The sequence below is a fragment of the Atractosteus spatula genome, chromosome 26 (genome assembly GCF_055471065.1).
Source record: "Atractosteus spatula isolate fAtrSpa1 chromosome 26, fAtrSpa1.hap1, whole genome shotgun sequence".
NCBI lineage: Eukaryota > Metazoa > Chordata > Actinopteri > Semionotiformes > Lepisosteidae > Atractosteus > Atractosteus spatula.
Genome location: NC_142731.1, coordinates 10,675,581 through 10,700,025, shown reverse-complemented (window position 1 = coordinate 10,700,025; position 24,445 = coordinate 10,675,581). Strand labels below are relative to the sequence as shown.

Below are 24,445 nucleotides of genomic sequence, written 5' to 3'. Positions count from 1 at the left end.
GTTGTCTGAATGTCTTCTTGCAGTACGCAGTCTTCTTGCCGAAGTCGAGAATGGTCCATGTTGCAAAGTTCACATAAACTTCACATATGTTCAGTATGTACATGCTTACCTGCTCCCAGCCCTGAGTGCTCCTAAAGGTTTAGTGCTCACCTGTTTCTAGAGTACTGAGCAGACTGACAGCACAAGACGGGTCTATACTCCTCCTCAGGTCAGCACCCCAGCAGTGCAGCTGCCTGTTCAGACAGCTGGGTGGACAGAGCGATCAGGGCAGTGAAAGCGAGTCAGTGATTCCACACTGTGGCCAGAGTCGAAAAGTGTCTTCAAGTCTTAAAGCAGCATTCTAAGAGGGGGGGCTGTCCACCCCTGGTGCTGGAGTGCCCCAGTCACATGTCCACATACGCCCGCATACAAAGGTCACCCTGAAGAGCTAGTTTTCAGATAGTGGTCCTCACACTTCACCCCTGAGCAGCCTTGGTTTAAATTGTCCTGTTCAGTGCTGTATAGAGGAGCTATACAAAGACCATGAACTGTGATTGCTCCTGAGAGGTGGTGGTGTTTAATGTCTTAATTCAATTAAAAATACTTTATACTTGGAGGGGGGAATCAATTTTATTGATGTGTCCTGCTACTGTCTGCAAAGTGTATTGGGGCAAAAGCAGGTTTGTCTGTTTTGTGGAATGGCAATTATATGGGCAACAAACCTGCCTCATTTTAGAATATAGATAGGTTGCAAAGGAGAAGGTGCCAGTCAGCCTGTCTGTCTGAGTGACGGAAAGGTATTGATCCAGATGTCCTCTACAGCTGTCCTGCTGTTACAGAAAACTTCCCCAAAACATCAGCTTCAATAACAAGGGTTCAGGACGTAGATCCGGACTTCAGAAATTTTCTGTGTAAAGAAGTGTCTCCTGTTTTCTGGCTTTAACAGCCAGAAAAAACACACACATGCCTGGCTAATCTGATCATGGAACTTCTTTTAAGTCATTTTGATCAGTTCTATCAGTTGAATGGAAATTCTAATTTTCTGCGACAGCTTGGGAGCCTTGCGGCCATATCCTGTGATGAATTCGAACCTTAGCCTTGCAGTTTAGAGGTTAGAGCCCAGCTCTGCTGCTGCTTGGAACTCTCCTTATTTCTGAAGTTCAGATGAGGGGGTTAATCTCTTCCTGTTTGATGGTAAGGAAGAAGCTCTCTTGTGTATCAGTGCTTTTGTCCTTCGGTCTGAGGTGCAGCTTCAGCAGCTTTGAGCTCTTTATTTCTCGCTCCTGTGTTTTCTTCTTTATAAGAGTCACGTTTTTCTCACGCTTGATGTAAAACCTGCTCGCTTGCACCCCACCTCGCCCGCTGCCCGCGTCCCAGGCTCACTGTCGCGCTGAGCCGTAGTCGCTCGCTGTCTCGGGCGAGCAGAGCCGTGACCAGGCGAGGCGGCCTAGTTACAGCGGGACTCTCGGGCCGTCCGAGCAGAGCGGGTTCAGAGCACAGTCCAGCTAAACCCAGGCTCGCCCATCGCTGTCGCACTGACTCTGGCGCTGGGCAGCGAGGAAGGGCCCGTCTGGGGGAATCCCTGCGCTCACAGACCCGCGCTCGGCCACTAGAGGGCGCTGCACTCCCCCTCCACCTCCGCCGCTTGAGGGGGCGCTCGAGCTCCGTCTCCGCCCGCCGCCATCTTGGAGACCCCGAGTCTGCTAACAACAGCCGGCGAGAAGGGACGCGTCAATATGGAATTTAAATATCAGGAATAAACGTCTTTTCTTCCACGCTCGCTCGTTTCCCTGTCCGTGAGCCGATATCGAAGCAGCGGGGAGCCGTGGGTGCTGCGGGACGAGTCGCCCCGTTAGAGACGGAGGCCGGAGGGAGCGAGAGACCGAGCACCGAGCCCCGGGACCGGAGGAGCGGCTCACGGCGCAACATGCGAGCCCGCTGAATTACTCAAATCTCGTCGCCTTTTCTCTTTCGCACTGAAGATCTACGGCGGCGGCGGCGGAGGAGCCTGGTGTTCGCTGTACAAAAAAAGGAGTTTCCTTTTCGGATTCCTGGTCTCCCCCTTCTGCAAATCGCATCAGTAATAACCAAGAGAAGCGATAATAACGCGTTTGAAACATGTCTTCGAATTGCACCAGCGCTGCGCCGGTGAGCGCCAGCAAAACCAAAACAAAAAAGAAACATTTCATAGGCCAGAAAGTGAAATTATTCCGTGCCAGCGAGCCCATCCTCAGCGTTTTAATGTGGGGGGTCAATCACACGGTAAATCATCTCTCATTCTGCAGCCCGGGGCAGGAGGGGGCTCGTTGTGCGCCCCGCCGGGAGTGGGGCGGGGCGGCTGGGGTGTCTGTCCGTGTCCCCTCGGCCGAGGCAGTGTGGTGCCGGGCTGTGGTAAGGAACACGCCTCTCCCCCCGGGGAGGAGGCGGTGTGAACCCGCAGCCGGGCCAGCCGGGGTGGGGGGGTCACTCGGGTCGGACTGTTCCCCCTCGGCGGTGCATGTGTCTGCACCTCGGAGGAAAGCGCTTTTCTGCGTCGGTTTGGGTTGTGTCTGCAGTAGGAAACACCAGCTCGTTCAGGACAGGGGGCTGACAGCAGTGTGCAGGGGCTCTGGCTGGACTGGGGATTGGGTCTGTCCAGCCGTACCTGGTTGCTTTGTTTTCGGTTTGTCCTTTTAAGGATGGTGAAACATTTGTGTTGTGTGGCTGCAGACTGTTGTTCTAAAACTTCACCAGTGAAAGGGGGGTGATTGATGAACCCCAAGGGCATCAGGGGTTCGGGGGCGGTACAGAGCCCCCTGTCAACGGGGGTGAAGGTGGGCATCAGAGGGACAGGCAGTCAGCTCTGTCTGTTCCTCTGTCTGCGGGGGTGCTGTCCGTGCTGGCCTGCCTTGCTTGAACCCGCGCTGGTGGGAGGGAGTATTCTCCTGCTTTCGGCCTCAATTGCTAGAGGATTCCATGGGAGGTGAAGGACCACAGTCTGCAGTCCAGCGGAGCTGTATTTCCGAGCGGCACCTGGCTGTGTAACTGTCAGGGATTTGCATGGAAGCGAACGGAGAAGCAGGTTTTGCATCCCTGCCTTCAGCTGCCTTCCTGTATGTGACGGCAGCGCTGGCCAGTCATTATTCCAGGCAACCTAGGCCCCTTTATACTGGTAGCTTCATTGGCTGTTGGGAAGACTGGTGTGAGTGTGCCCTGTGGTGGTCGGGCGTCCGGTCCACCCTGTCTTTCGCCTGTTGCCTGCTGGGATAGGCTCCCGCTCCCCAGTGACCCTGAATTGGGTGGAAGAGGTTGGAAACTGTGCAGGTGTGTTTGCTGAAGAGTTCGGACCCTGGCATTAAGCTGCGTGATTCCGTTGCTGTACTGAGGAGGCTCTCACTGCTGCTCCCCTGCCATCCGTCATGCCAGCTCTGAGCTGCAGCAGTGAGACGGGAGGAGCAGGGTTTTTTACAGGGCTGTTGCAGGGGTGCAGGTTCAAGGTCCAGTGCTGTCCATGGTGAATTCTGTCAGCTGCACCTCCTGCTGACCTCCAAAGCCACTTCTTCTGGGTGTTAGGCATCAGTGATTTCTGCTGCAGACTAGCTTGCAGTGACAGAGCTGTGGGGTCAGAGGTCAGCACCCCCTGCTGCTTCGCTGCTGTCTAGAGCTCGTGTGCAGACAGAACTCTGTGCGGAGTCGTTCACTGAGAGCTGCCTTGGCTGCTCCTTGCCACTGGTCTGGACACAGCAGAACCCAAAGATCTATCAGCTTCTGCTCTCGTGCCCCTCCCTCCATCTCCCCTGCTGTTTCTCTGTCCATGTCTTGTGCTGTTGGCGTATTTTTAGTATCCCAGCATGGGTGGGTCCCCAAAAAAAGGAAGGGGAAGGAAGCTGCGTAGCCCGCTGCCCGCAAAGAGAGGGCCAAGTGACCGCACAGAGGCGGCCTGGTGTCACCCCTCTGCTGCGTCCCCGGAGATCCGCCGGACGACAGATAGCGAATCTGCAAGGAAGGCAACATGAGGAGCTCTGTGTGACTTTGAGTCCCGATCACTGGTATGAGGTATCACTGGGTATGAGGGCGGAGTGGTGGCTCTGTGGCTCAGGATCTGCGCCTGTGACTGGAAGGTTGCCGGTTCAAATCCCGCAGCCGGCAGAGGAATCCTACTCTGTTGGGCCCCTGAGCAAGGCCCTTAACCCCAAGAAATCGTATAGGGCTAATAAAGCAACATTATTATTATTATTATTATTATTGTTATTATTACATTATCGGCAGAGTTTAGGTTTGCAGTTGTCATCGGTCTTCACCTGTTCAGTTTCAGATCCTCGGCCTCAGGGGATTAGAGCTGCACACCCTGGGGTCCTGCACTGGGCCTGCCCCAGGGGCAGAGAACAGAGCAGGGTGGAGGGAAGAAAAATATTAAATTTTTTTATCTTTATGCTTTATGTTTATGTGCTTTATGAGGGCCCAACAGAGTCTACCTCAGTGATGTGGCTGGGCGGCTTGTTCAGACATCCAGCACTTTTTGTGTAAAGACCTCATTCCTGCTCTCGTTTCTAAATGCGCTGTTTGTATGTGTGTGTCGGTCCTGGCTGTGAGGGAGTTCTTTAGAACTGACAAGGGTTAACTTGCTGGATTTGTGATGCTTGTCTTCTGCCATTGACCTGCACTCACTTAAACAAGAATGTAGGAGTGATTTCCAGAGCTTTATCAGACAGCAGGGGCTCCTGGTCTCAGGTGTCCTGGGTCAAATCAGTTTTGCTTCTCCCTTTCTGCCACCAGCAGGAAGCTCTGTTGCGGGGGTTAAGTTCACCAGGAAAGGAAGTTAGCAACTCGGATTCTGGTGTTGTTACTGCAGGATGCAGCAGAGCAAAGTCAAGGATATGCACAAATGTGCAGTTTGTATGTCTCTCTGCTGTGTGCATGTTTAAATTGTTTAACTGTGGAGAAATCCAGTGGGGCAGAAAAAATCATAATCATGTAAAAAAGCTGTGAGTTCTGTATAAAGAGTTTCATCTGTGCTGATTTGTAGTCCTTTCCTTCCAGATCAATGAGTTGAGCAACGTGCCTGTCCCAGTCATGCTGATGCCTGATGATTTTAAAGCCTACAGCAAGATCAAAGTGGACAACCACCTATTCAACAAGTGAGTGCTGTTTAATTAGTGACCTCAGACTCCTTTTTGCAGAAATGCATTAGCGTGTGGCTCGAGTTCATTTCAGAAACTAGGTACCATGACCTGCAGTGAATTAAGCACCTGATGTGCAGGATAGTTCTTCTTGATGTAGTTTTTCTTTGTGCAATAAAATGTATTGAAGCTCATCATTTAGCCTTCAGAGCAGGCAGGCAGTGCACAGCCTCTCTGGGCTGGAGGAGAGTGAGTGTCTGTCTGCAGTGCCCCCGCAGCACGGTGCTGTTTCAGCCATGGGTCCTTCCCTGTCCTGTGGCAAGTGCAGGTGCAGCACAGAGCTGTGAAATTGTACAGTTTGCCTGGGATTCCCCTTCCTTCATTGTGGGAGGGTGTGGCAGTGGTGCAGGGGTGGGCGTGGCGGAGCATGGTGGTTGTGGCAGGTGAGCATGGGTGGGCGTGGCAGAAAAACATGGTTTCCCCTGTGGCCTCTCTGTAGAGTACAGTGGACTGTGTTGGAACACTGTCCTCCTCAGAAAGATCCCGTAGAGCGTAAACGTGAGCTGAAGCCAACTGTGTTTTCTGCCCCTCAGAGAGAACCTGCCCAGCCGGTTCAAGTTTAAGGAGTACTGTCCCATGGTGTTTCGCAACCTGAGAGAGAGGTTCGGGATCGATGACCAGGACTACCAGGTACGACTACGGCACCACCTGTGTGTGTCTGTCCGGCGTTGTGGCTGAAGCCAGGGCTCTGGATACTTGTAGACTTTGACCAAGTCGTTGCTGTCAGCTTCTCTGCAGAAGTGTGTCACATGTGCCTTTCATACCCACGTCATCTCTGTTTCCTGGTACATTTGCACCTATTAACATGAGGCTAAACAGTCTAGTGGTTCTCTATTACTCACAGAGACGAGCTCTAAAAAAAGCTCACTCGGTGCTCTTGCTAGGAGGATCCTGGTTCAAGTCCCCAGGCTGTGCCACTGACTCACCTTGCGTCCTTGTGACTGGACCTCTTGTGCTTCGTCTTGCAAGGAGATTTACAAACTCAGATCCTGTTGGTCCCCCCCCCCCCAGGTCAATGAGTTGCTTTTAGCAGATTACTAGGCTTACTTTCTGGAGGAACAGTCAGCATTGTTACTATGCTGGGGGTGGAGGTGATCTTGGTTCCTGTGAAACTGCTGAAACCACTTCAGCAGCCCCCACCCGTGCAGGAAGAGTTTGAATCATTTCTGCTTTTCCATGTGGTGCAGAATAGGAAATACTCTCTTTTGTGTGATTGGCTGAGCTCACAGCAAGCTGGGAAGTTTTCAGGCTTTTTAGGGCAACTGTGACAGGCAGCTGCTGCCCTTTTCTATAGGGTTTATTTCTATAAGGAGGTGCTACTGCACCTATTTTCTGCTGACAGTTGTGTTTGTGAAAAGGAGCCCTGGGATCGAAGGGGGGCTCTGGTTTTCCTGCTGGGGTTGCGACAACAGGATGTAGGTCTCAGAGTTCTGTGCTGATCTCCCAGGTGAACAGGAAGCATTAACATGGGCCTGTCAGCGGCCTTTGTGTACTGTTACTGAGTTTGTGGCTCTAATGTCATTCCTGTTTGCCTCGAAGCTCATAGATGCCTTTTAGAGGCAGGAGCTGCAGTTCTGCTACTCTCAGACATTCTCTTTTCACACCCGTCGAACTTGAAAAGCTTCCCACTCACCTCATGCAGTCCCCCTGTGAGCTGTCTGCTGTCTCTAGTTCAAACACTGAATGTGTAACACGACATCCTACTGTATATATAAAACAATAATGTATTAATTTTCTTGTTATCCTACGTGACTTTTTCAAAAGTACGTAGCACAGCAGTTAAAGTCCAAAGGCCCAGTAGCCGAAAAGCTCTTATTTCAGAAGACATGCGCACCTGTGCCACGGGTGGAACCGTGAGATGGTTATATTCTGTTGATGAAACTTTAATTTTCTGACTGAGCGGGCACGCTGCTGTTCTGCAGAATTCACCGCAGTAGTCGTTTGTATCTGTGGCAAGTGTGGATCTTGAAGTGATCCCTATTAAGGTCCTTTGTTGTTAGAAAATTAAGCAGATAGTGGCAGCAGTCTAGTCTACCTGTGGGATCATGGAGAAGCACAGGAAGTGTTCTTACACAGTAGTGCGGTGCAGTGCTGTGGTGCTGTGCAGTGTGGTACTGCTGTTCTGTGCTGTGCAGTGTGGTACTGCTGTTCTGTGCAGTGTGGTGCGGTACTGCTGTTCTGTGCAGTGCGGTGCGGTACTGCTGTGCTGTGCAGTGCGGTGCGGTGCGGTGCTGTGGTGCTGTGCTGTGCAGTGCAGTGCGGTACTGTTGGTACTTGGTGGGATACACAAATTGAAGTTTTAACAAACCACAAGACTTGGAGCATATGATAGATTTAAAATTATAAAGCAAAAATTCAAAACGACATGTTGACACCACACAAGTTCTGTGTGGTGCGGTACTGCTGTGCTGTGCTGTTCTGTGTGGTGCGGTACTGCTGTGCTGTGCCGTTCTGTGTGGTGCGGTACTGTTGTGCTGTGCTGTGCTGTGCAGTGCAGTGCGGTGCGGTACTGCTGTGCTGTTCTGTGCAGTGCGGTGCAGTACTATTGTGCTGTGCTGTTCTGTGTGGTGCGGTACTGTTGTGCTGTGCTGTATTGCTCTGTGCAGTGTGGTGCTGTTGTGCTGTGCGTGAGGGGTGAGGGGCGTAGCCTCTTGGTGAGCCTGGGCTCTGCCTTCACTCCGGACGCACTGGTAGCTCTGTGCTGGTGGTCAGGCAGGCAGCAAGGCTGTGCAAAGCGCCCATGAGGGATTTCCTTTCCTTATGGTGCCTCCTGTCCGGCCACACAATTACAAATACAGCTTCAGAATCAGACACAAGGTGCCACTCGGACAGGCAGAGTGGGTTTGTAAACAACAGGGCTGCCGTTTCTTCGGATTTATACCAGAGAATCAGTGCTGCTGGCCGAGAGCTCTGCAGGTGTCTGATCTCTGCCAGCTGAGCTCTGCTCAGCAAAGGGCACCAGTGTCATTCTCATCTTCTGCGTCTGTGGAGACTGGAGTCTCTGAAAGTGCTTGTCTCTCAGTTAAAGAAGCTGTGTGGTTCTGTGCTGTACTGTACTGTGCTATACTTTGCGGCACGGTCCGGTGCGGTTTTATTCTGTGCAGATCTGTGTGGTAGGGTACTGTACTGTATGGTGTGTGGTACGGTGCTGTGCTGTACTGTGTTGTGCGGTGCTGAACGCCAGTCTGTCTGCCACGCGGGTCTCTATGGCTGCAGGCTGTGAGGCCAACCAGACTCTTCCTCTTTCGAGCGGCTTCTGTCTCTTGTTTTATTCGTCTTTTTGTTTTGTCCCATTTTCCAACCTCTGCTTATTGAAGGCGTTTCCGCTTGTTTTGCGGTTTCACAGCAGGCCCTGTCCAAGCTGTGGCCCCTGCAGCTCAGCCCGTGCGGCCAGGTCAGTCCAGGTTTGGCAAACACGGCGAAGGGCCACGCCCCGTCCGGGAGTGTATGTGTGGCACTGCTGATGTCTCCTCCGCACCTGTGCTTTGTGCCCAATGGCACTCTCAAGGCTGTTGTGCCATCTTTGCTGTACGAAGAAGCCTGTCTCCTGCTCGTCTGCATTGCAAAGTATTTATGAGAGGGGTGCTCATGGTGAATCTGCTGTTGTGTCTTGATTAACACAGCATCTTAACTGAAAAAAAACAGTTTGTGCTTTGATGTTTAACAGCCCGCGTGTGGTTGCAGGCTGATTCAGGGCCTTGGCTGAGGACCTGCTGGGAGGTCTGGCTTGTGTTTCTGTATAACTCAGGACTGTTGGATTCTGTTGCATGCAGAAGCCTGGTGCTCAGTGAGGACCAGCAGTCACGCAGTGAGTCCACCTGGCTCTGCGTGTCCACTCAGTGAGAGAGCACCCCCCACCCCCAGCTGCTCAGGTCCTCCCTGCAGCGATTTGCCAGTGAAATCAGAGTTTTCATGCTCATGCTTTTTAACTAGAAAGCAAACAAGAACTTTGCCCTTCTTCGTCTTCCTTGACTGCGTCAACAATTAAATCACTTGAAGCAGCTTTCAACGTAAATCGAAGTCTGCATCCCAGCCAGGATGGCTTGCCTGGCAGTGGTCTTTTTCCTGTTGCACGTGAGCGTGGCGCACTGCGTTGTGTTTTTGCTGTACCAGTCCTTGCTGAGCTGTGAGAATCCAGCTGTTGAGGGCGAACAGCATCAGTGCGGTTGTTTCCCTGGCAACGGCGCTGCGGTGACAGGTGCAGCAGGGAGCGCCACTGGTGTTCTGGATGTGAAGGCGTTTGTGCGTCAGCAGTGTCCTGCTGCACACTCTCCCCTGGAATAGCAGCCAGCACTGTACAGGCTGTGTGTTCTCGTCAGAAGTGTTCCTTGTAGAAATCTATATTTCACTTTTTTCTTTGAAAATCTGTTTTCCTTATCTTTGCTTTCCAACCTGTGGCCCGAGCAGGAAAGTTGATTTCTTTCCCTTGAAAGACAGGACAGGGAATCTCTTGGGGGTCCCTCTTGCAGTTTTGGGAATGTCCTGCAGGTTTGGGAATGGCGAAGATGCGCTGCTGTCCGTCTGCTCACCCCCCTGTGTTTGCCTCTCTTGGACAGAACTCCCTCACAAGGAGCGCCCCGATAAACAGCGATTCCCAGGGGCGCTTCGGCACCCGCTTCCTCACCACCTACGACCGCCGCTTCATCATCAAGACTGTGTCCAGCGAAGACATCGCCGAGATGCACAACATCCTTAAGAAGTACCATCAGGTACAGCATGCCAGGAGGGTCACAGCACTGCTTCCTGAGGGGAAGAGAGATGGCCCAGTTTGTGAAGAAATACCTCTGTGGTTTAGGTTCAGAGCTCTTTATGTGTGCTGCATTAGTGTCCCCCAGGTCCTGCTCAGAACTGCTTTCCAGGGGTCAGGGCGTGAGAACGTGCAGGCAGTCAGCTCCCAGTGATGGCGCCACAGAGAGAAAGCACAGGGTCACTTGAGAACCTCAGAGGATGCTAAGTTTAGTGTTGGTTCCAAATGAAGATGGCAGCAGTGCTGTTCTTGTCTGCCGTAGTGGCGCTGTAGTGGGGCGGAGCCGCTTTCAGGGGTAGTCTGCTGCAGCATCTCGCTCTTTATGTCTCTCATTATTGTGGCCTCACTGACTGTAAAGAAATAACGGCAGTGTTCCGTTTCTCTGTGTGTCTGTCTCTGGTACTTCTCCCTCTCCACCTTGTGACCCCTGACCCCTCACCTCAGTTCATCGTCGAGTGCCACGGAAACACGCTGCTGCCTCAGTTCCTGGGGATGTACCGGCTGACTGTGGATGGGGTGGAGACCTACATGGTGGTGACGAGGAACGTGTTCAGCCACAGGCTCAGTGTTCACCGCAAGTATGACCTGAAGGTAACGATCAGGCAGGACACTGCAGGACTGTGACTGGCAAGGAGTCAGGAGGAGAGCCATTACCTCATTAACTATTCAGTAATTAAGAGAGTCATTCTTTAAAATTATTTCTTAATCTAAAACTGCAAGGTCATATAATACCGAAGCTCAAGTCTTTGCTGAACCAACCTTGTCACTAGTGTGTGTCACAGGTGGCTTGTTTTTATTTTAGAATAGCCGGTTTTAGCCACTCTCCCGGCTTGGAATTTGTGGTTGTGTTTAGAGCCCTGTGCCCCCATGGGGAGACTGAGGAAGTGCCTCTTTGCTCAAGTGTGGTAAAGCTTAGAGAGTTGTGGTACAGAAATACTGAGAAATGTGGTGAATGTATTGTATCAACATGGTAACAAGTGCAGAATGGGGCAGATAAACTACAAATTCCTAAGGGCTATTTATGGATAGTCCAGTTCAAAGAATGTTGAATTCCAGTGCAATGAAAATGTTTTTTGCTTTTAATCCTGCAGGGCTCAACGGTGTCGAGGGAAGCCAGCGATAAGGAGAAGGTGAGTTGTGCGCCATCTCCAGTGTGTCTGAATTTCTTTCTCGGTGCACATCTGTCTCATCCGCCCGTCCCTCTCCTCACAAACAGGCCAAGGACCTGCCCACCTTCAAAGACAACGATTTCCTGAACGAGGGACAGAAGCTGCACATTGGGGACGACAACAAGAAGATCTTCCTGGAGAAGCTGAAACGAGATGTGGAGGTGGGTCAAACGGAGGGCGGGGCTAGATGGTACCTGGGGCCGGGGCTAGGTCATGTTGAGGGGCTGGCTAGGGTTAACAAAGGGGGTGGGGGGCTTGGTGTGCTTGTGGGTGGGGCTAGGTCAAGGCAGGGTTGGGGGGGGGCTTGGTGTGCTTGTAGGTGGGGCTCGGTCAGGGTAGGGCTGGGGGTTACTGTGCTTGATTAGAGATTAACGAAGAGCAGTCGGTGGTTTTGTGTAGCTCTGTGTCTCGGAATAAGACTTGGTTTTAAAATGCGTTGATTCACAGTTTGTAGCCCTTATGTCTTGAGTTATTTCAGGTAATCTGAAGGTTGTTTTCTATAAAAGAAGTTGTTTACTATAAAACTGGATTCTTCCTCTCTTCTCTACCCCAGTTCCTGGCCACCCTGAAGATCATGGACTACAGTCTCCTGGTGGGAATCCACGACGTAGAGCGTGCGGAGCAGGAGGAGATGGAGGTGGAGGAGCGAGGGGAGGAGGAGGAGTACGAGAACGATGGGATGGGGGGTGCACTGGGCACCGGCTCCTTCGGGACTCCGCCCGACAGTCCTGGAAACCCGCTCAACTTCCCAGGATTCTTCGGGCCAGGAGAGTTTGACCCATCTGTGGATGTTTACGCCATTAAGAGCCATGAGAGTAAGATCATCCTCCGCAAATCCCTGGTTTGGTATTTGATTGATTGAGACGTGTTCATATAGTTCTTAAATTCATTGTGATGTTTACGTGCGCATAAGACTACATAATTAGCAGGAGCAAAGATGTGAATCAGACTCCCATCATTCAGTCCACCCTCCAGTACTAACAGTCACAACAAAGCAGAAGAGGCAGATTTGCACACTTGCTCTCCAGCAGTTCTGTGAAAGCCCTTGTTTTCAGCCCCAGTTGAGCCCTATGGTCCAGATGTTACAGGTTCAAACCTGGGTCATGACAGAACCAGGACTTCCTGAGCACCAACACAGCTGAGCTGGCAGAGCACAGCTGGGTTCCTGATTAACAACTGGCATTTTCCCTCACTGATAAACAGGGACTGTTTCCAGTCCACAGTTTTTCACCTCAGAAGTAAGATGAGCTTTATACGTCCAGCGTCTTCTGAGCTGCCGGCCTCCTGGGCACATTGCAGCCTGCAGCTGGGAGGAGCTATGGCCGTTGAGGAGGCCCTGTCTGTGCTCACTGGTGCACAGAGTGCCCGGGACCCCAGCCTGCCCTTCTCCTGTCTCTCAGTCCTGTGATGTTGTACTTGTGTCAAGACCATTAGTGGGGCTGGTGACTCAGATTGTCAGTCCTCCATCCTGTAGAGTTAGATTAGATTATGTAAAGCTCTGGTGGGCAGCTCCTTACAGTCTCCCCAGCTCATCCTGGTGCTACCAGGGATGAAGGAGAATGTAGCGCCTTTTGTCCCAGGGGTTCCCAGGTCTCACTGTCGCTGTCCCGCCCTCCCTCCACAGACTCCCAGAAGAAAGAGGTGTACTTCATGGCCATCATCGACATCCTCACGCACTATGACGCCAGGAAGAAAGCCGCCCACGCTGCCAAAACTGTCAAACACGGGGTACGTGTGCCGGGCTGTGCAGCAGTTTGTTAGCATGCGATTATCTGGGAGCGTTAACCCCTCAGCTAGCTGTTCACTCCTGGTTTTCTGTTAACTGGGAAGGGGGCTGGTTGTGGAGTTGCTCCTGACAGAACCTCCATCCTGGATTTTGTCAGCTCTGCTCTTCTCTGGCTGCAGAAGGAGCAGAGTCACAAATCTCCCCTTGGTGCTCGCTTGTGCCCCCACTGTGGGACAGAGGGACTGCGGGACAGAGGGTCAGGGGTACTGGGGGGGTCAGGAGGATAGAGGGACTGCAGGACAGAGGGTCAGGGGCACTGGGGGGTCAGGGGGACAGAGGGACTGCAGGACAGAGGGTCAGGGGTACTGGGGCACTGGGGGGTCAGGAGGACAGGGGGACTGCAGGACAGAGGGTTGGGGTACTGGGGCACTGGGGGGTCAGGAGGACAGGGGGACTGCAGGACAGAGGGACTGCGAGACAGAAGGTCAGGGGCACTGGGGAGTCAGGAGGACTGGGGGGTCAGGGGGACAGAGGGTCAGGGGCACTGGAGGGTCAGGAGGACCCTATAACTTAATAAACCTATTACTTGTTCCTTTGCAGCCTACGCATGCTGACGCAGCTACCCACCTGAACTCATATATCTGTGTTGTTTTTGTGTTCGATCCCGACAGGCCGGAGCTGAGATTTCCACAGTGAACCCTGAGCAGTACTCCAAACGATTCTTCGAGTTCATGTCCAACATTCTGTCGTAGTACCACCGACCCCCCCACCCGCCCGCTCCACAGACACGCCCCCCACTCGCCTCCCCTGTCCCCCTTGCTGGTGTCCCGCCTCCCGAAGACGCACGACATTCGGAGACCGGAGCGGCAGGAGACCGCCACGAGGAATAAAGGAAAGAGAGGATTTCGTCGCAGCGCCTGGGACCCTGAGGCAGCACGCGCATGCGTAAGCAGTGTGGCGCCATGGCGCCTCCTACAGGGCCAGGTGAGGAGGGCAGGAGAGGCATCAGCCCTGAACTCTTGTCACCGATGCCTTGGGGTGTCTGATCACGGTCGCTTCAGCAGTAAGAGTCCGGTCTTGTTATTTTGGGGTTTTGTTGTATTTTTTTCACATTGCTTTCTTTCATGTTCTTTTTAATGTGTTTTAACACTCGCGCCAAGAGCATGGTGTCCTTACAGCCCCTTTGACAAAGAGGAAAAAGCCCTTGTTCATCCACAGTAACAATTAAAGCCACTGGAACCCTATGAGAACTGCAGCTAGTTTAAAAAGAAAAGTAAAAAATATATAAATATATAAATAAATGTATAAAATATTAACTGAGTGAAGCATGTCTGATGTGTAAACAGTGTAACTGTCATTCTAATTCCACCTCCCAGCTGAAGGTCTAAGCACTGATCTTAGGTTCCTAAATATCCTTAAACTTGTTTCATTGTCGTTGCTCAAAACATTGAGTTGCCATATGTTTTTAAACGTTCAGAACAGCTGCATCTTTTATCAGTAAAAATAAAAGTTAACCAGAGGGGAAAAACAGCAATTTAAACAAAAGAATGAGTTTTATTACAGAGTATGAATCAATGTTTTATATATTGTTTACATTAAAATATGTAGCATTTTTTGTGTTTGTATACAGTATTGTTTTACCAGCGAATGTTAGAATGGTTACTTGAAATTTATGCATTGCATAGTAAAGGGAGTTTCTGTTTCTTTTCTGTTTTTGAGCGCAGGGCTCTTGGCTGTCCCAGCGGGAGGTCCTCGCTGTGTTACTTTGCAAAATAAAGTTTGTGGAAGAATTTTACCTCAGCGGATAGCTGATGCCCCGAGCTCTATTATTCCTTCTGCTCTGGTTTACAGGAGCACCAGAATAGAAAGGTTGTGAAGTGAAATCTGTGAGCCCAGGCGTGTCCTGGAGCGCTGTGCATCCTTGCAGAATGCGCTGGGAGACAGAAATGAAGTGGGAATTCCACAGGGAGGCAGACTACACACTTGGAAAAAAGATAACCACAGAGCATCTGTCCAACAGAGAGTCCATAGACTTCCAGAGTCTAGGGATAAAGGGACACAGGCTGTCCCTCTACCCTGAGGACAGCGCTTGTCCACAGTCTCCTCTACCCTGAGGACACAGGACACGCTGGTCCTATCCTTTCCAGCCTGTGCAGTGATCCAGCTCTCTGCTCGTCCCTCTTCATATTCATGGGTACAATAGGATTTAACCACCTGTGAGGGTTGTGAGTTCCAAGCACACTGCTCTATTTAAGGTGCTCCTAAAGTGAGTCAGAAGGATGAGTTTTTAGCCTCCCTGCTTTCCCATGAGCATCTTAGCCTGGAGAGTTTCAGAACCATTGTCTGCTGGGCCTCAGGGAGTCGTTTGGCGAACTACACATTTCCTCTTGTTGAGTCAATGCAGATCGTGCAGTTTTGCCGCCCTAGTGTTGCTAAGCGTAGTGCAGTCTTGGGACAGAAATTTTGCTCAGCATTGAGAAGGCAAATTCTTAGTAAAAATGTTACAACGACGGCATGGCTTTTGCATGGACGGCCAGTGTCATGTGGCACATTGCTGGAGGTCGGAGCTGAAGAAATTGTGGGTGGGGCTTGATGTTATAAAGACCGATTCAGTCTCAATTAGGATCGAAGCTTTAAAGCACAATCGGCATTTTCCAAGAGTCTGTTACCAAAAACACTGTGTAAAAGTGATGTAACTTCAGGTTCATGTGCTAATTCTCTATGAGATGTTGCTCTTCTGTCACAGTGCCTCTGACCTGGAACTGCTTGCTTGACAAGTTACCCTTCTGCTCCACAGCAAGCTGTTCTTTCACACCATGCTGGCTGGTTTGTAATCCACTCTTGTTAGACGATCTTACAGGTTTACAGTCGGACAGACTTCAGGAAGCTCTTGTCACCCCCTCACACAGTTCCTGGAAGCTGGTTTTAAAGTGTTTCTATTGTCTGTAAATGAGTGTTTTTGTTTTTATTCCCTCCCCTGTCCCCAGCCCTTTCTTTACTACGGGATGTTGAAAATAAAATTAACAGTCAGAACATCTATGAACCAGGCAAGCCTTCTGTGGTTTTGTATTTCTTAGCATTTTGGGGTTTAGAGGACAATGGGGGGGCTTGAGTTTGGAAACAGGGCTGTTAGCATCATTAATCACCCTTAAAATGAAAGCTGCAGGAGAGGAGTTGATGCCCCTGGTTTCACGCTGCAGCTGCACTGTTGAAACTCTGGATCTGCTGCGTGTCTGTGCAGCCCTCAAACCCAGAGCAGAGCAACTCTCGCTGGAGCTTGCAAAGCCAAAGATAACAGCTCTTCCAAGGGGCTTGTGGAGAGCTGTACCAGAAATAAGCTCTCATTCTCTCATTTCTGCAGGGCAGCACGGTGTTTAACATTGCTACCTTGTAGCGCTGGGGCCCTGGGTTCAATTCTGGACAAGTGGTACAGTCTGTATGTTCCTCCTATGTTCAGGTGGGTTTCTTCCCACAGCCAAATGATGTACAGGTAGGCGAAGTGACGTCTGGGAAAACTGGTCCTGGTGTCAGTGTGTGTGTGGACCGTACAGCATGCATATTGCTTGCTGGAATAGGCTCTGGCTGCCTAGTAACCATGAATTGAAGCAGTAAGAAAACATGCGTTTCTACAGGAGTTAGAACCCCTCTTGCACTTAGCTGAGATGCCGGAGAATGGTCTGCTGTCCCTGCCTTACAGGACCCTCGCTGTGCAGTGCGCTGGAGACTGTGGCCGATGTCCTGCAGCACAACCACTCAAAACCCACTGGGCCTGTGCACAAGCCTGTAAGCTCCTGTCTGGCTCAGTAGTAAATGCTTGTTCTGGGTTTTTCAAAAGCTGCACTGAAAGGGTAAAAACGTAGCATGAGACGAAGTAGATGTGAAAAAGAAAAAAAAAAAGTGTTGCTCTGAAACAATAAGATGTGATGGCCTTCTAATGGCACAAATTCCTAAATTTTAAATGCTACAGTAGACTCTAGTAACAGTACACTCACAGTGGGTTGCTGTTGACAACGTGTCTTAGTGTCAGCAGAGCACTGGAAAATGATGTTTTACAAATCACCAAGTGCCGAATTTTTACAATACAGCCCAACAGAGGTGGATGCGATGACTTAGCCCTCTGCGACTGAAAACCACTGCCGAACCTCACCAGTGAAAATAAATGTAAAACGACATGGGGAATCATCTCACAAAAAAAACTCTGAATTGTTTAGTGAGTATTTAATCACTGACAATACAAACAAAAGGGTTTAGAAAATGCAGCAGGTATTTCATATGGACTTGGGGTCATCCAGAGGAGAAAGTGGGTTTAATCCATCCGGGCTTTGAGTGTCCTGGTTGTGATCTTGTCCTTCTCACTGGAAACAGAAGTAAACAATGTGCATTATGGGCGGCATTAATTTACTATGGTGCACAGACACAGCTTCCCAGTTTCATCTGAAGTTCCCTAAAGAATTTCTACATGCTCTAATTACCAGAATTAGATCAGCAGGAGAACCGTCCTCCAGGAATCAAAACCGTCAGCATTTGAATTTCATTAATCTCCTTTGTGCCCCGTCAGGATCTCCCTGGTCTGTTTTTCCTAATTGAACAGTTTTCTCCCGAGTTAACAGACACACACCTCTACAGACAGCACAGCCTGTGTGCCATCAGGAGTGTCGCACAATGCTTGTTCAATCTGTTTGCAAAACCACTTTCCAAAACTGATTTATATATCACCCATTACCAGGCTACTGGAGGACAACTAAAGGAGAATATCCTAGTTAAGGATATAAACATGAGTGGTGATAAAAAAACAGTTTTGTACTTACATGACATGAACTACAACTCCCATCCCAGACACGGCATCTCTGTCGACTGCGTTCAGCATGGCTTGTGAAATGGTCTCAAACAGGTCCTCTGGCTCCTGGTGGTCAGAGACCTCAGATTAAAAGGGAGCATCTTTCTGCTCATATTATCTCCAACTCCACAAACTACAGGAAATTCACATTCAACCAAAAAAACTGCCTGGACTCCAAGGAATGTGACAGACAAGTAAGCTTGTGGATCAGTTGAGAAGTTGGTATATAATTCATAAGCAGCCAACCTCACAGCCTTTTGACAATGTATTTAAACGCAGTGGATTTTGGGAAACAGCTATAAAACAAGGACATGTAGCCACTTGTGGCAGGTGTATTTTGGACTGACTGGAGGAAGTGTTTTACAAAAAGACACATGGAGGCATTAGAACAGGCTACACAGCTATCCTGCAGGAGCTGACAAGACAGCTGGATGAGACCTTGAGGCCTCACAGCTGACGGAGCAGCAAACACACTCCTCCACTCTGCAGCTCTGCGAGCGCGTCTTGTTGGTTCAGAGCGTTCGGACATTGGGCTCCGGGAGGCTTTGGGAACTGACCATGTCCGGCTCCCAGAGGGACTCGCACATGCCGTACATCTGCTCTGAGCAGGTGCCGCTGACCACAAAGTCCTCCGTCACCATGGGGCAGCCAATCAGGTCCAGGGAGCAGATGAAAGGCTGGAAGGTTTTGGGATCCAAGCCAGCGATCACAGGCTCAATGTAATACGGCCCGAACCTGGAGAGAGGGGAAGAGGAGGACATACCAGGTCAGGAGAATTGGGAGACAGGAGAAAAACAGGAAAAGTTACACATAAAAGGACACTCAGATGCTCTCGCCAGAGAGACAATAATGATTTTAGTAAAACACACTGCAGTGACTGTAAGGCTTTAGGGATTCCTCCAGATTTAACTGTGCTCATCAACAAGGGCCCCAGCCCTAACCCCACCTAAACAGCAAGTGAATGCTGGGTGTCGGATTCAAATATTAATTAGTCTCAAACTAACATCACCCCACATCTGAAAATGGGTAAATCACTTGAACATTACCACAGACGCTGGGATGAGCAAGTTTTCAACAGATTTACAAGAGTTGCTGACAAATTAGTATAGTTTAACAATTTCAGTGACATTTGATAATTGAGCCAGTAAACTTGATACAGACAGAACATTAACACTCACGTCTACATCTGTATGCATTTTACCACAAAGGCCACATAAAGACAAAGCACCGCGTCCTACAGACTTGGAGCAAGGCAAGCAGCCAAAGAGGCTGCAATGCAGGAGACTGAGGACAAACGCCTGCATCATTCTGCAGGGTGGGAGCTGGACATCATGCTTGCCCCTGCCCTCTCTGAGGGTCACTGGGCCCTCTTGGCTGCAATCTGTCAGGTGAAGCAGACACTGCAGAGCTCCAAGCCAGAAAGCCAGAACTACGGCCGATCTGGACCGGACGTGAACCTGTAGAGACGATATGGTGGCACAGTCCAGTGGACACGCCTCTAGACAGGTGGCCCCGCACAGGGTGAAGAGGGAGAGCTGCCTCTCCCTCCAACACAGACCCTCCGCCCTAAACCCACCATGCAGAAGCACACTGAAACTGGATGCAGATCTGCAGCACCCAGCTAGCACTATGGTCTTCTTGCAATTCACATCACACCGCCCACAGCTATGATCTTAAAGCCTGGTGCAAATAAAGAAAACAATCTGGCCTGTTCTGAAAAAGCCTAGCTTTGAAAGTGCTTAAGGAAAATCTTGGTGGAAGCAAAAATAAAACATTACAGCAGACTGCAGTTCAGAATGCATTACATGAGTGTATAATGATTGTACGCTTCAAGACAGCTCTGTAAGACCTCACTCTCAAGCTCAATGTTTTTATCTTCATCTTTATTTTGAGCACATGTCAACACTGAGACTCGAGTTCACAGAAGCCAAGCTGTGAGAAACCTGGAACACCCATCAGTGCCCGACTCACCGTCGTTCATACAGCAGGTTGGACACCATACTCATGAAGGTCTTGGGTTTGATCTGTCTTCCCTCCTTCAGCTCGTACAGGTTGAGCCTGAATTTCAAACGCTGGGCCCTGCAGGGAGAATCACAAGAGGTCACAGAGAGATCCTGGACAGCTTGACCCCAAGTCCACCCGTACAAATACCCTCCCAGCACAGATAGTCAGGGCTGCTGTCTCAAGCGTCTCATAGGGTAACAAACCCCCAGCATGAGATACAGAATATTAAATAATTTGAAAATTTAAAAACGACCACTGGGCATTCAGTAAGAGGTTCATAGTGTGCAAGTATGGTCTGGATAGCTGCTCTACAAAAGGACTAAAAGAAGTGTGAATTATTTAACAATTAGCAATAAGAAACAGTTTGTTTACTTTAAAAGCCTCCTCATTTCTATTACGATGTAGATGCAGAAGACTGGCAGAGTAGCATGGTAGAGACCACTACTGCCTCACAGCTCAAGATCCTGGGTTTGATTCTGGGCTGGAGTGCCTTCTGTGGAATTTATATGTTCCACATGTTTTGAGCAACACTGTGCGTCAACACAAAACACAGATATCAGCTGGAAATCTCGCCCTTCATACACATAATAAGGCATCGAGGAGGCACTCTGCCTTGATAGCATACAGCAACACACAGGGCTCAGGAACAAAGATGTGTCCAGTCCCAGCTAACATGCCCTCTGCTCACTCTTTACTCACACTGCCTGAACGTCTGTGTCCAGCCCTGCTCGCCCTTTACTCACACTGTCTGTACGCCTGTGGCCAGCCCTGCTCGCCCTTTACTCACACTGTCTGTACGCCTGTGGCCAGCCCTGCTCGCCCTTTACTCACACTGTCCGTACGTCTGTGTCCAGCCCTGCTCGCTCTTTACTCACACTGTCCGTACGTCTGTGGCCAGCCCTGCTCGCCCTTTACTCACACTGTCCGTACGCCTGTGTCCGGCCCTGCTCGCCCTTTACTCACACTGTCCGTACGCCTGTGGCCAGCCCTGCTCGCCCTTTACTCACACTGTCTGTACGTCTGTGGCCAGCCCTGCTCGCCCTTTACTCACACTGTCTGTACGTCTGTGTCCAGCCCTGCTAGCTCTTTACTCACACTGTCTGTACGTCTGTGTCCAGCCCTGCTAGATCTTTACTCACACTGTCTGTACGTCTGTGTCCAGCCCTGCTCGCCCTTTACTCACACTGTCTGTACGTCTGTGGCCAGCCCTGCTCGCTCTTTACTCACACTGTCTGTACGTCTGTGTCCAGCCCTGCTCGCTCTTTACTCACACTGTCTGTACGTCTGTGTCCAGCCCTGCTCGCCCTTTACTCACACTGTCTGTACGTCTGTGGCCAGCCCTGCTCGCTCTTTACTCACACTGTCTGTACGTCTGTGGCCAGCCCTGCTCGCTCTGTACTCACACTGTCCGTACGTCTGTGTCCAGCCCTGCTCGCTCTTTACTCACACTGTCCGTACGTCTGTGTCCAGCCCTGCTCGCTCTTTACTCACACTGTCCGTACGTCTGTGGCCAGCCCTACTCGCCCTTTACTCACACTGTCCGTACGCCTGTGTCCGGCCCTGCTCGCCCTTTACTCACACTGTCCGTACGCCTGTGGCCAGCCCTGCTCGCCCTTTACTCACACTGTCCGTACGTCTGTGTCCAGCCCTGCTCGCTCTTTACTCACACTGTCCGTACGTCTGTGGCCAGCCCTGCTCGCCCTTTACTCACACTGTCCGTACGCCTGTGTCCGGCCCTGCTCGCCCTTTACTCACACTGTCCGTACGCCTGTGGCCAGCCCTGCTCGCCCTTTACTCACACTGTCTGTACGTCTGTGGCCAGCCCTGCTCGCCCTTTACTCACACTGTCTGTACGTCTGTGTCCAGCCCTGCTAGCTCTTTACTCACACTGTCTGTACGTCTGTGTCCAGCCCTGCTAGATCTTTACTCACACTGTCTGTACGTCTGTGTCCAGCCCTGCTCGCCCTTTACTCACACTGTCTGTACGTCTGTGGCCAGCCCTGCTCGCTCTTTACTCACACTGTCTGTACGTCTGTGGCCAGCCCTGCTCGCTCTGTACTCACACTGTCCGTACGTCTGTGTCCAGCCCTGCTCGCCCTTTACTCACACTGTCCGTACGTCTGTGGCCAGCACTGCTCACCCTTTACTCACACTGTCTGTACGTCTGTGGCCAGCCCTGCTGGCTCTGTACTCACACTATCCGTACGTCTGTGGCCAGCCCTGCTCGCCCTTTACTCACACTGTCTGTACGTCTGTGGCCAGCCCTGCTCGCTCTTTACTCACACTGTCTGTACGTCTGTGGCCAGCCCTGCTTGCTCTGTACTCACACTGTCTGTACGTCTGTGGCCAGCCCTGCTTGCTCTGTACTCACACTGTCCGTACGCCTGTGGCCAGCCCTGCTCGCTCTGTACTCACACTGTCTGTACGTCTGTGGCCAGCCCTGCCAGGCCGATGAAGAGCCGGTCTCCCATGGGGAAGATCTTCTGGAAGTCTGTGGTGACCATCTGGGCCTGGACCCCGAAGCGCCGGTCAGCAGCGATCGCAACGCAGTCCTTCCCCCGCATGGCCATGACCGCCCCGCCGTTATAGGACATGATCGACTGCGCCGGAGACACAAGCCACAGGAGAGAGCGACTGAGAGCAGCCTTGGCCACCTTTACCCACATGCACTCACCTGGGCCACTCACTCACCGCCCTCAGCCCGGAGACGCACAGTCTGCACATTTCAGCTCCACCACCAGCTCTTTATCGCTTAACTTACACAATGAATCAATCTGCCTAAGTTACCTTTGTTTTCAAGCATACACTGTGAAACCAAAGGTAAGAGTCCATCTTTTATGGATCTAAGGCAGGGAGGAAACTCACTCCGATGATCATAAGAGGTTCTGGATTTTTATATCATTTCGGATATTAGTTAATCGTTACTATTTCGTGGAAGTCGCTTCAAATTTTAAAAAAGTCACAAATTATCAAATGAACTGTAGCCCTCCGGGTACTGATATGCTAAATTTCATCAACAGCCCTGTTATCACTTAGGAGGGGAGACAGAAGAGCATCTCTACACGAAACTGAAAGTCAAGAGTCGCTGCTACAGAACCTGATGCGTCACCATGATGCGCCTTATCTAGAAACCTTCGTATGCAGAGGTATCACATTTTTAATCTGCTATTACATTTTCAACAGTCTGAAATCTACACTGAGAGCTTAGACACTTTTGCAAAAAAGACGGGGTACCGGGGTACCGCAAGCTGAATGTGCAGTGTCACCGCGGCGACAGAGCAGACCGGCCTCACGCAATTCACCACCGCTGCACTTCATTCCCCTGGGTACTCACCATTTTGATTAATGTTTGGGATTGCCTTCGGTTTCACAAAATCTAGAAATATCGATATAGTTTTCCACAGGAGATATCCTGTTAATAAACGAATAAGAAAGAAACCCGAAGTCACAGTTGCAGCCCCCTTAACTTAACACACGGCTTCCTGAAGGGACTTTTTTTGGCTGATTAACGTGAATGGTGATTGGTCAGAACCGAGCCTTTTCGGGCGAATTGAGCCTTGCTATTGGTGACAACAGGAACACTCCGCCCCGTAGGCGGGACTCTGTGTAGTTCGGTTGAAGAGCAGAGCCTTTGTGTGGAATTATGGGATATTGGAGGATTTGGGTATGTGAGGTAAAAATTGAAACTATTTCGTTTTCATGTCAGTTTAAACCTAACACCAACAGTCCTGTTTTGGCAACTGTAAAAAAAAACATATGTTGCAGGGAGTGTTAGAAATTATATTTTTTATACGTGTTTTTTTTAATAAAATAAAACGTAGCAGCTGCTTATAACAACCTCACAATTCTCTCCATGAATTACTTCTCTGGACAGCTGCTTGAAGTAAATATAGATTATTTAAATCATTAACACTTAAAAGGAGAAACGAAAACTGCGTCTTGGGTTGGAGCACTGTTGTCCAGACGGTCTCTTCTGATTTATTTATTTCATTGCATGTTTTTTATTTCTTTCAAATACACATTGCATTAACAAAAAGCTTCCTCTTCGGTATTGTATTGGTGATGTGAGTAACACTCATGCGTCACAACAATTTAATTCAACATTGTGATTTTTCAAGTTCTGTGTAACAGAAAACAGACTTGTTATAAAGCGTAGCTCCATCTGTGTGTGTTGGTTCGACACAGACGCCCTCTGTGAGGCCGATCCAGTCCGGGTCGAGTCCGGAAGGTTCGGTTCTCTCTGCTCCTCGCGGGTCCCGGACCGCTGGCTTGGTGGGGCTGGTTTCCAGAGCGGCGTGTTTTATTATGTGAAGGTAAGTTCGCCCTCTGTCTCCACCTGTGAGTCTCTGTGTTGGAAGACGATCAAACTTCAAAACTTCGTCGTTTTCCAATACCGGTGCGCAGAAGGATCCCGCATGAGCTCAGCTGAGTACCGGACACCGGGCCGTTTCCCGAGTTTCGGTGCAGCCTATGGCTTCACTGTGAAGGCTGTAAACCCGCAGATCCTCCGACAAATAAAGAAACAACGACATAGTCGTAAACATATTCTATATCTAACCGAATATCGAGTCACTTTACACTTTACTGCGTTTCTTTTTTTACATTCTAATGATTTTAGAAAACGTCTGGGAAACGAATTTATGTTCAACACTGAGTAGAGCCCAGAGTCTCTCCGTTTTTAGACTCCTTTTAGCCCGTAATTAACAAAATAAACTTAATCGTGGAAAATGTGTTGGAATATATGGACGAAGTCTGTGAAGACCGTTTGAATTAATATTGCAGCTCGTTTTGATGGGATTACTAGCCTCTGGCACAGAGAGTGCG

At 50.3% G+C, this 24,445-nt stretch overlaps 2 protein-coding genes across 4 annotated transcripts; one reads left to right on the top strand and one right to left on the bottom strand.

Annotated features, from left to right (window-relative positions):
• Positions 1 to 1,651: 1,651 nt before the first annotated feature.
• Positions 1,652 to 15,827, top strand: LOC148814862 (phosphatidylinositol 5-phosphate 4-kinase type-2 beta). 3 transcript variants are annotated; one of them, XM_088906158.1, is made up of 11 exons: positions 1,652 to 2,241; positions 4,999 to 5,096; positions 5,672 to 5,768; positions 8,485 to 8,532; positions 9,695 to 9,847; positions 10,330 to 10,476; positions 10,977 to 11,015; positions 11,102 to 11,215; positions 11,608 to 11,869; positions 12,679 to 12,782; positions 13,452 to 15,827. In XM_088906158.1, exons 1-11 carry the CDS (start codon positions 2,098 to 2,100, stop codon positions 13,530 to 13,532), a joined length of 1,287 nt encoding a protein of 428 aa, XP_088762284.1. In that variant the 5' UTR covers positions 1,652 to 2,097; the 3' UTR covers positions 13,533 to 15,827. The 3 variants fall into 3 exon arrangements, with proteins under 3 accessions (XP_088762284.1, XP_088762285.1, XP_088762286.1); XM_088906160.1 differs by having other exon boundaries at positions 1,665 to 2,127; XM_088906159.1 differs by lacking the exon at positions 8,485 to 8,532.
• A 1,156-nt stretch (positions 15,828 to 16,983) lies between these two features.
• psmb3 (proteasome 20S subunit beta 3) lies at positions 16,984 to 23,131 on the bottom strand. Its single transcript, XM_088906051.1, has 6 exons — positions 22,956 to 23,131; positions 22,037 to 22,221; positions 19,589 to 19,696; positions 18,175 to 18,352; positions 17,589 to 17,683; positions 16,984 to 17,135 (listed from the first exon to the last, which is right to left on the bottom strand). Exons 1-6 carry the CDS (start codon positions 22,956 to 22,958, stop codon positions 17,087 to 17,089), a joined length of 618 nt encoding a protein of 205 aa, XP_088762177.1. The 5' UTR covers positions 22,959 to 23,131; the 3' UTR covers positions 16,984 to 17,086.
• Positions 23,132 to 24,445: the final 1,314 nt, after the last annotated feature.

What these genes read in the sequence shown, in the direction of transcription:
- LOC148814862 (XM_088906158.1), top strand. Translation starts at nt 2,098, where the DNA reads ATGTCTTCGAATTGCACCAGCGCTGCGCCGGTGAGCGCCAGCAAAACC. An exon ending in ACCGCAAGTATGACCTGAAG is followed by an intron (nt 10,477 to 10,976) that starts GTAACGATCAGG and finishes TTAATCCTGCAG; the next exon opens with GGCTCAACGGTGTCGAGGGA. An exon ending in AGCTGAAACGAGATGTGGAG is followed by an intron (nt 11,216 to 11,607) that starts GTGGGTCAAACG and finishes TCTCTACCCCAG; the next exon opens with TTCCTGGCCACCCTGAAGAT.
- psmb3 (XM_088906051.1), bottom strand. An exon ending in CCCTCTGGGAGCCGGACATG is followed by an intron (nt 17,684 to 18,174) that starts GTCAGTTCCCAA and finishes TCTGACCACCAG; the next exon opens with GAGCCAGAGGACCTGTTTGA. An exon ending in GGAGTTGTAGTTCATGTCAT is followed by an intron (nt 17,136 to 17,588) that starts GTAAGTACAAAA and finishes TTCTGTTTCCAG; the next exon opens with TGAGAAGGACAAGATCACAA.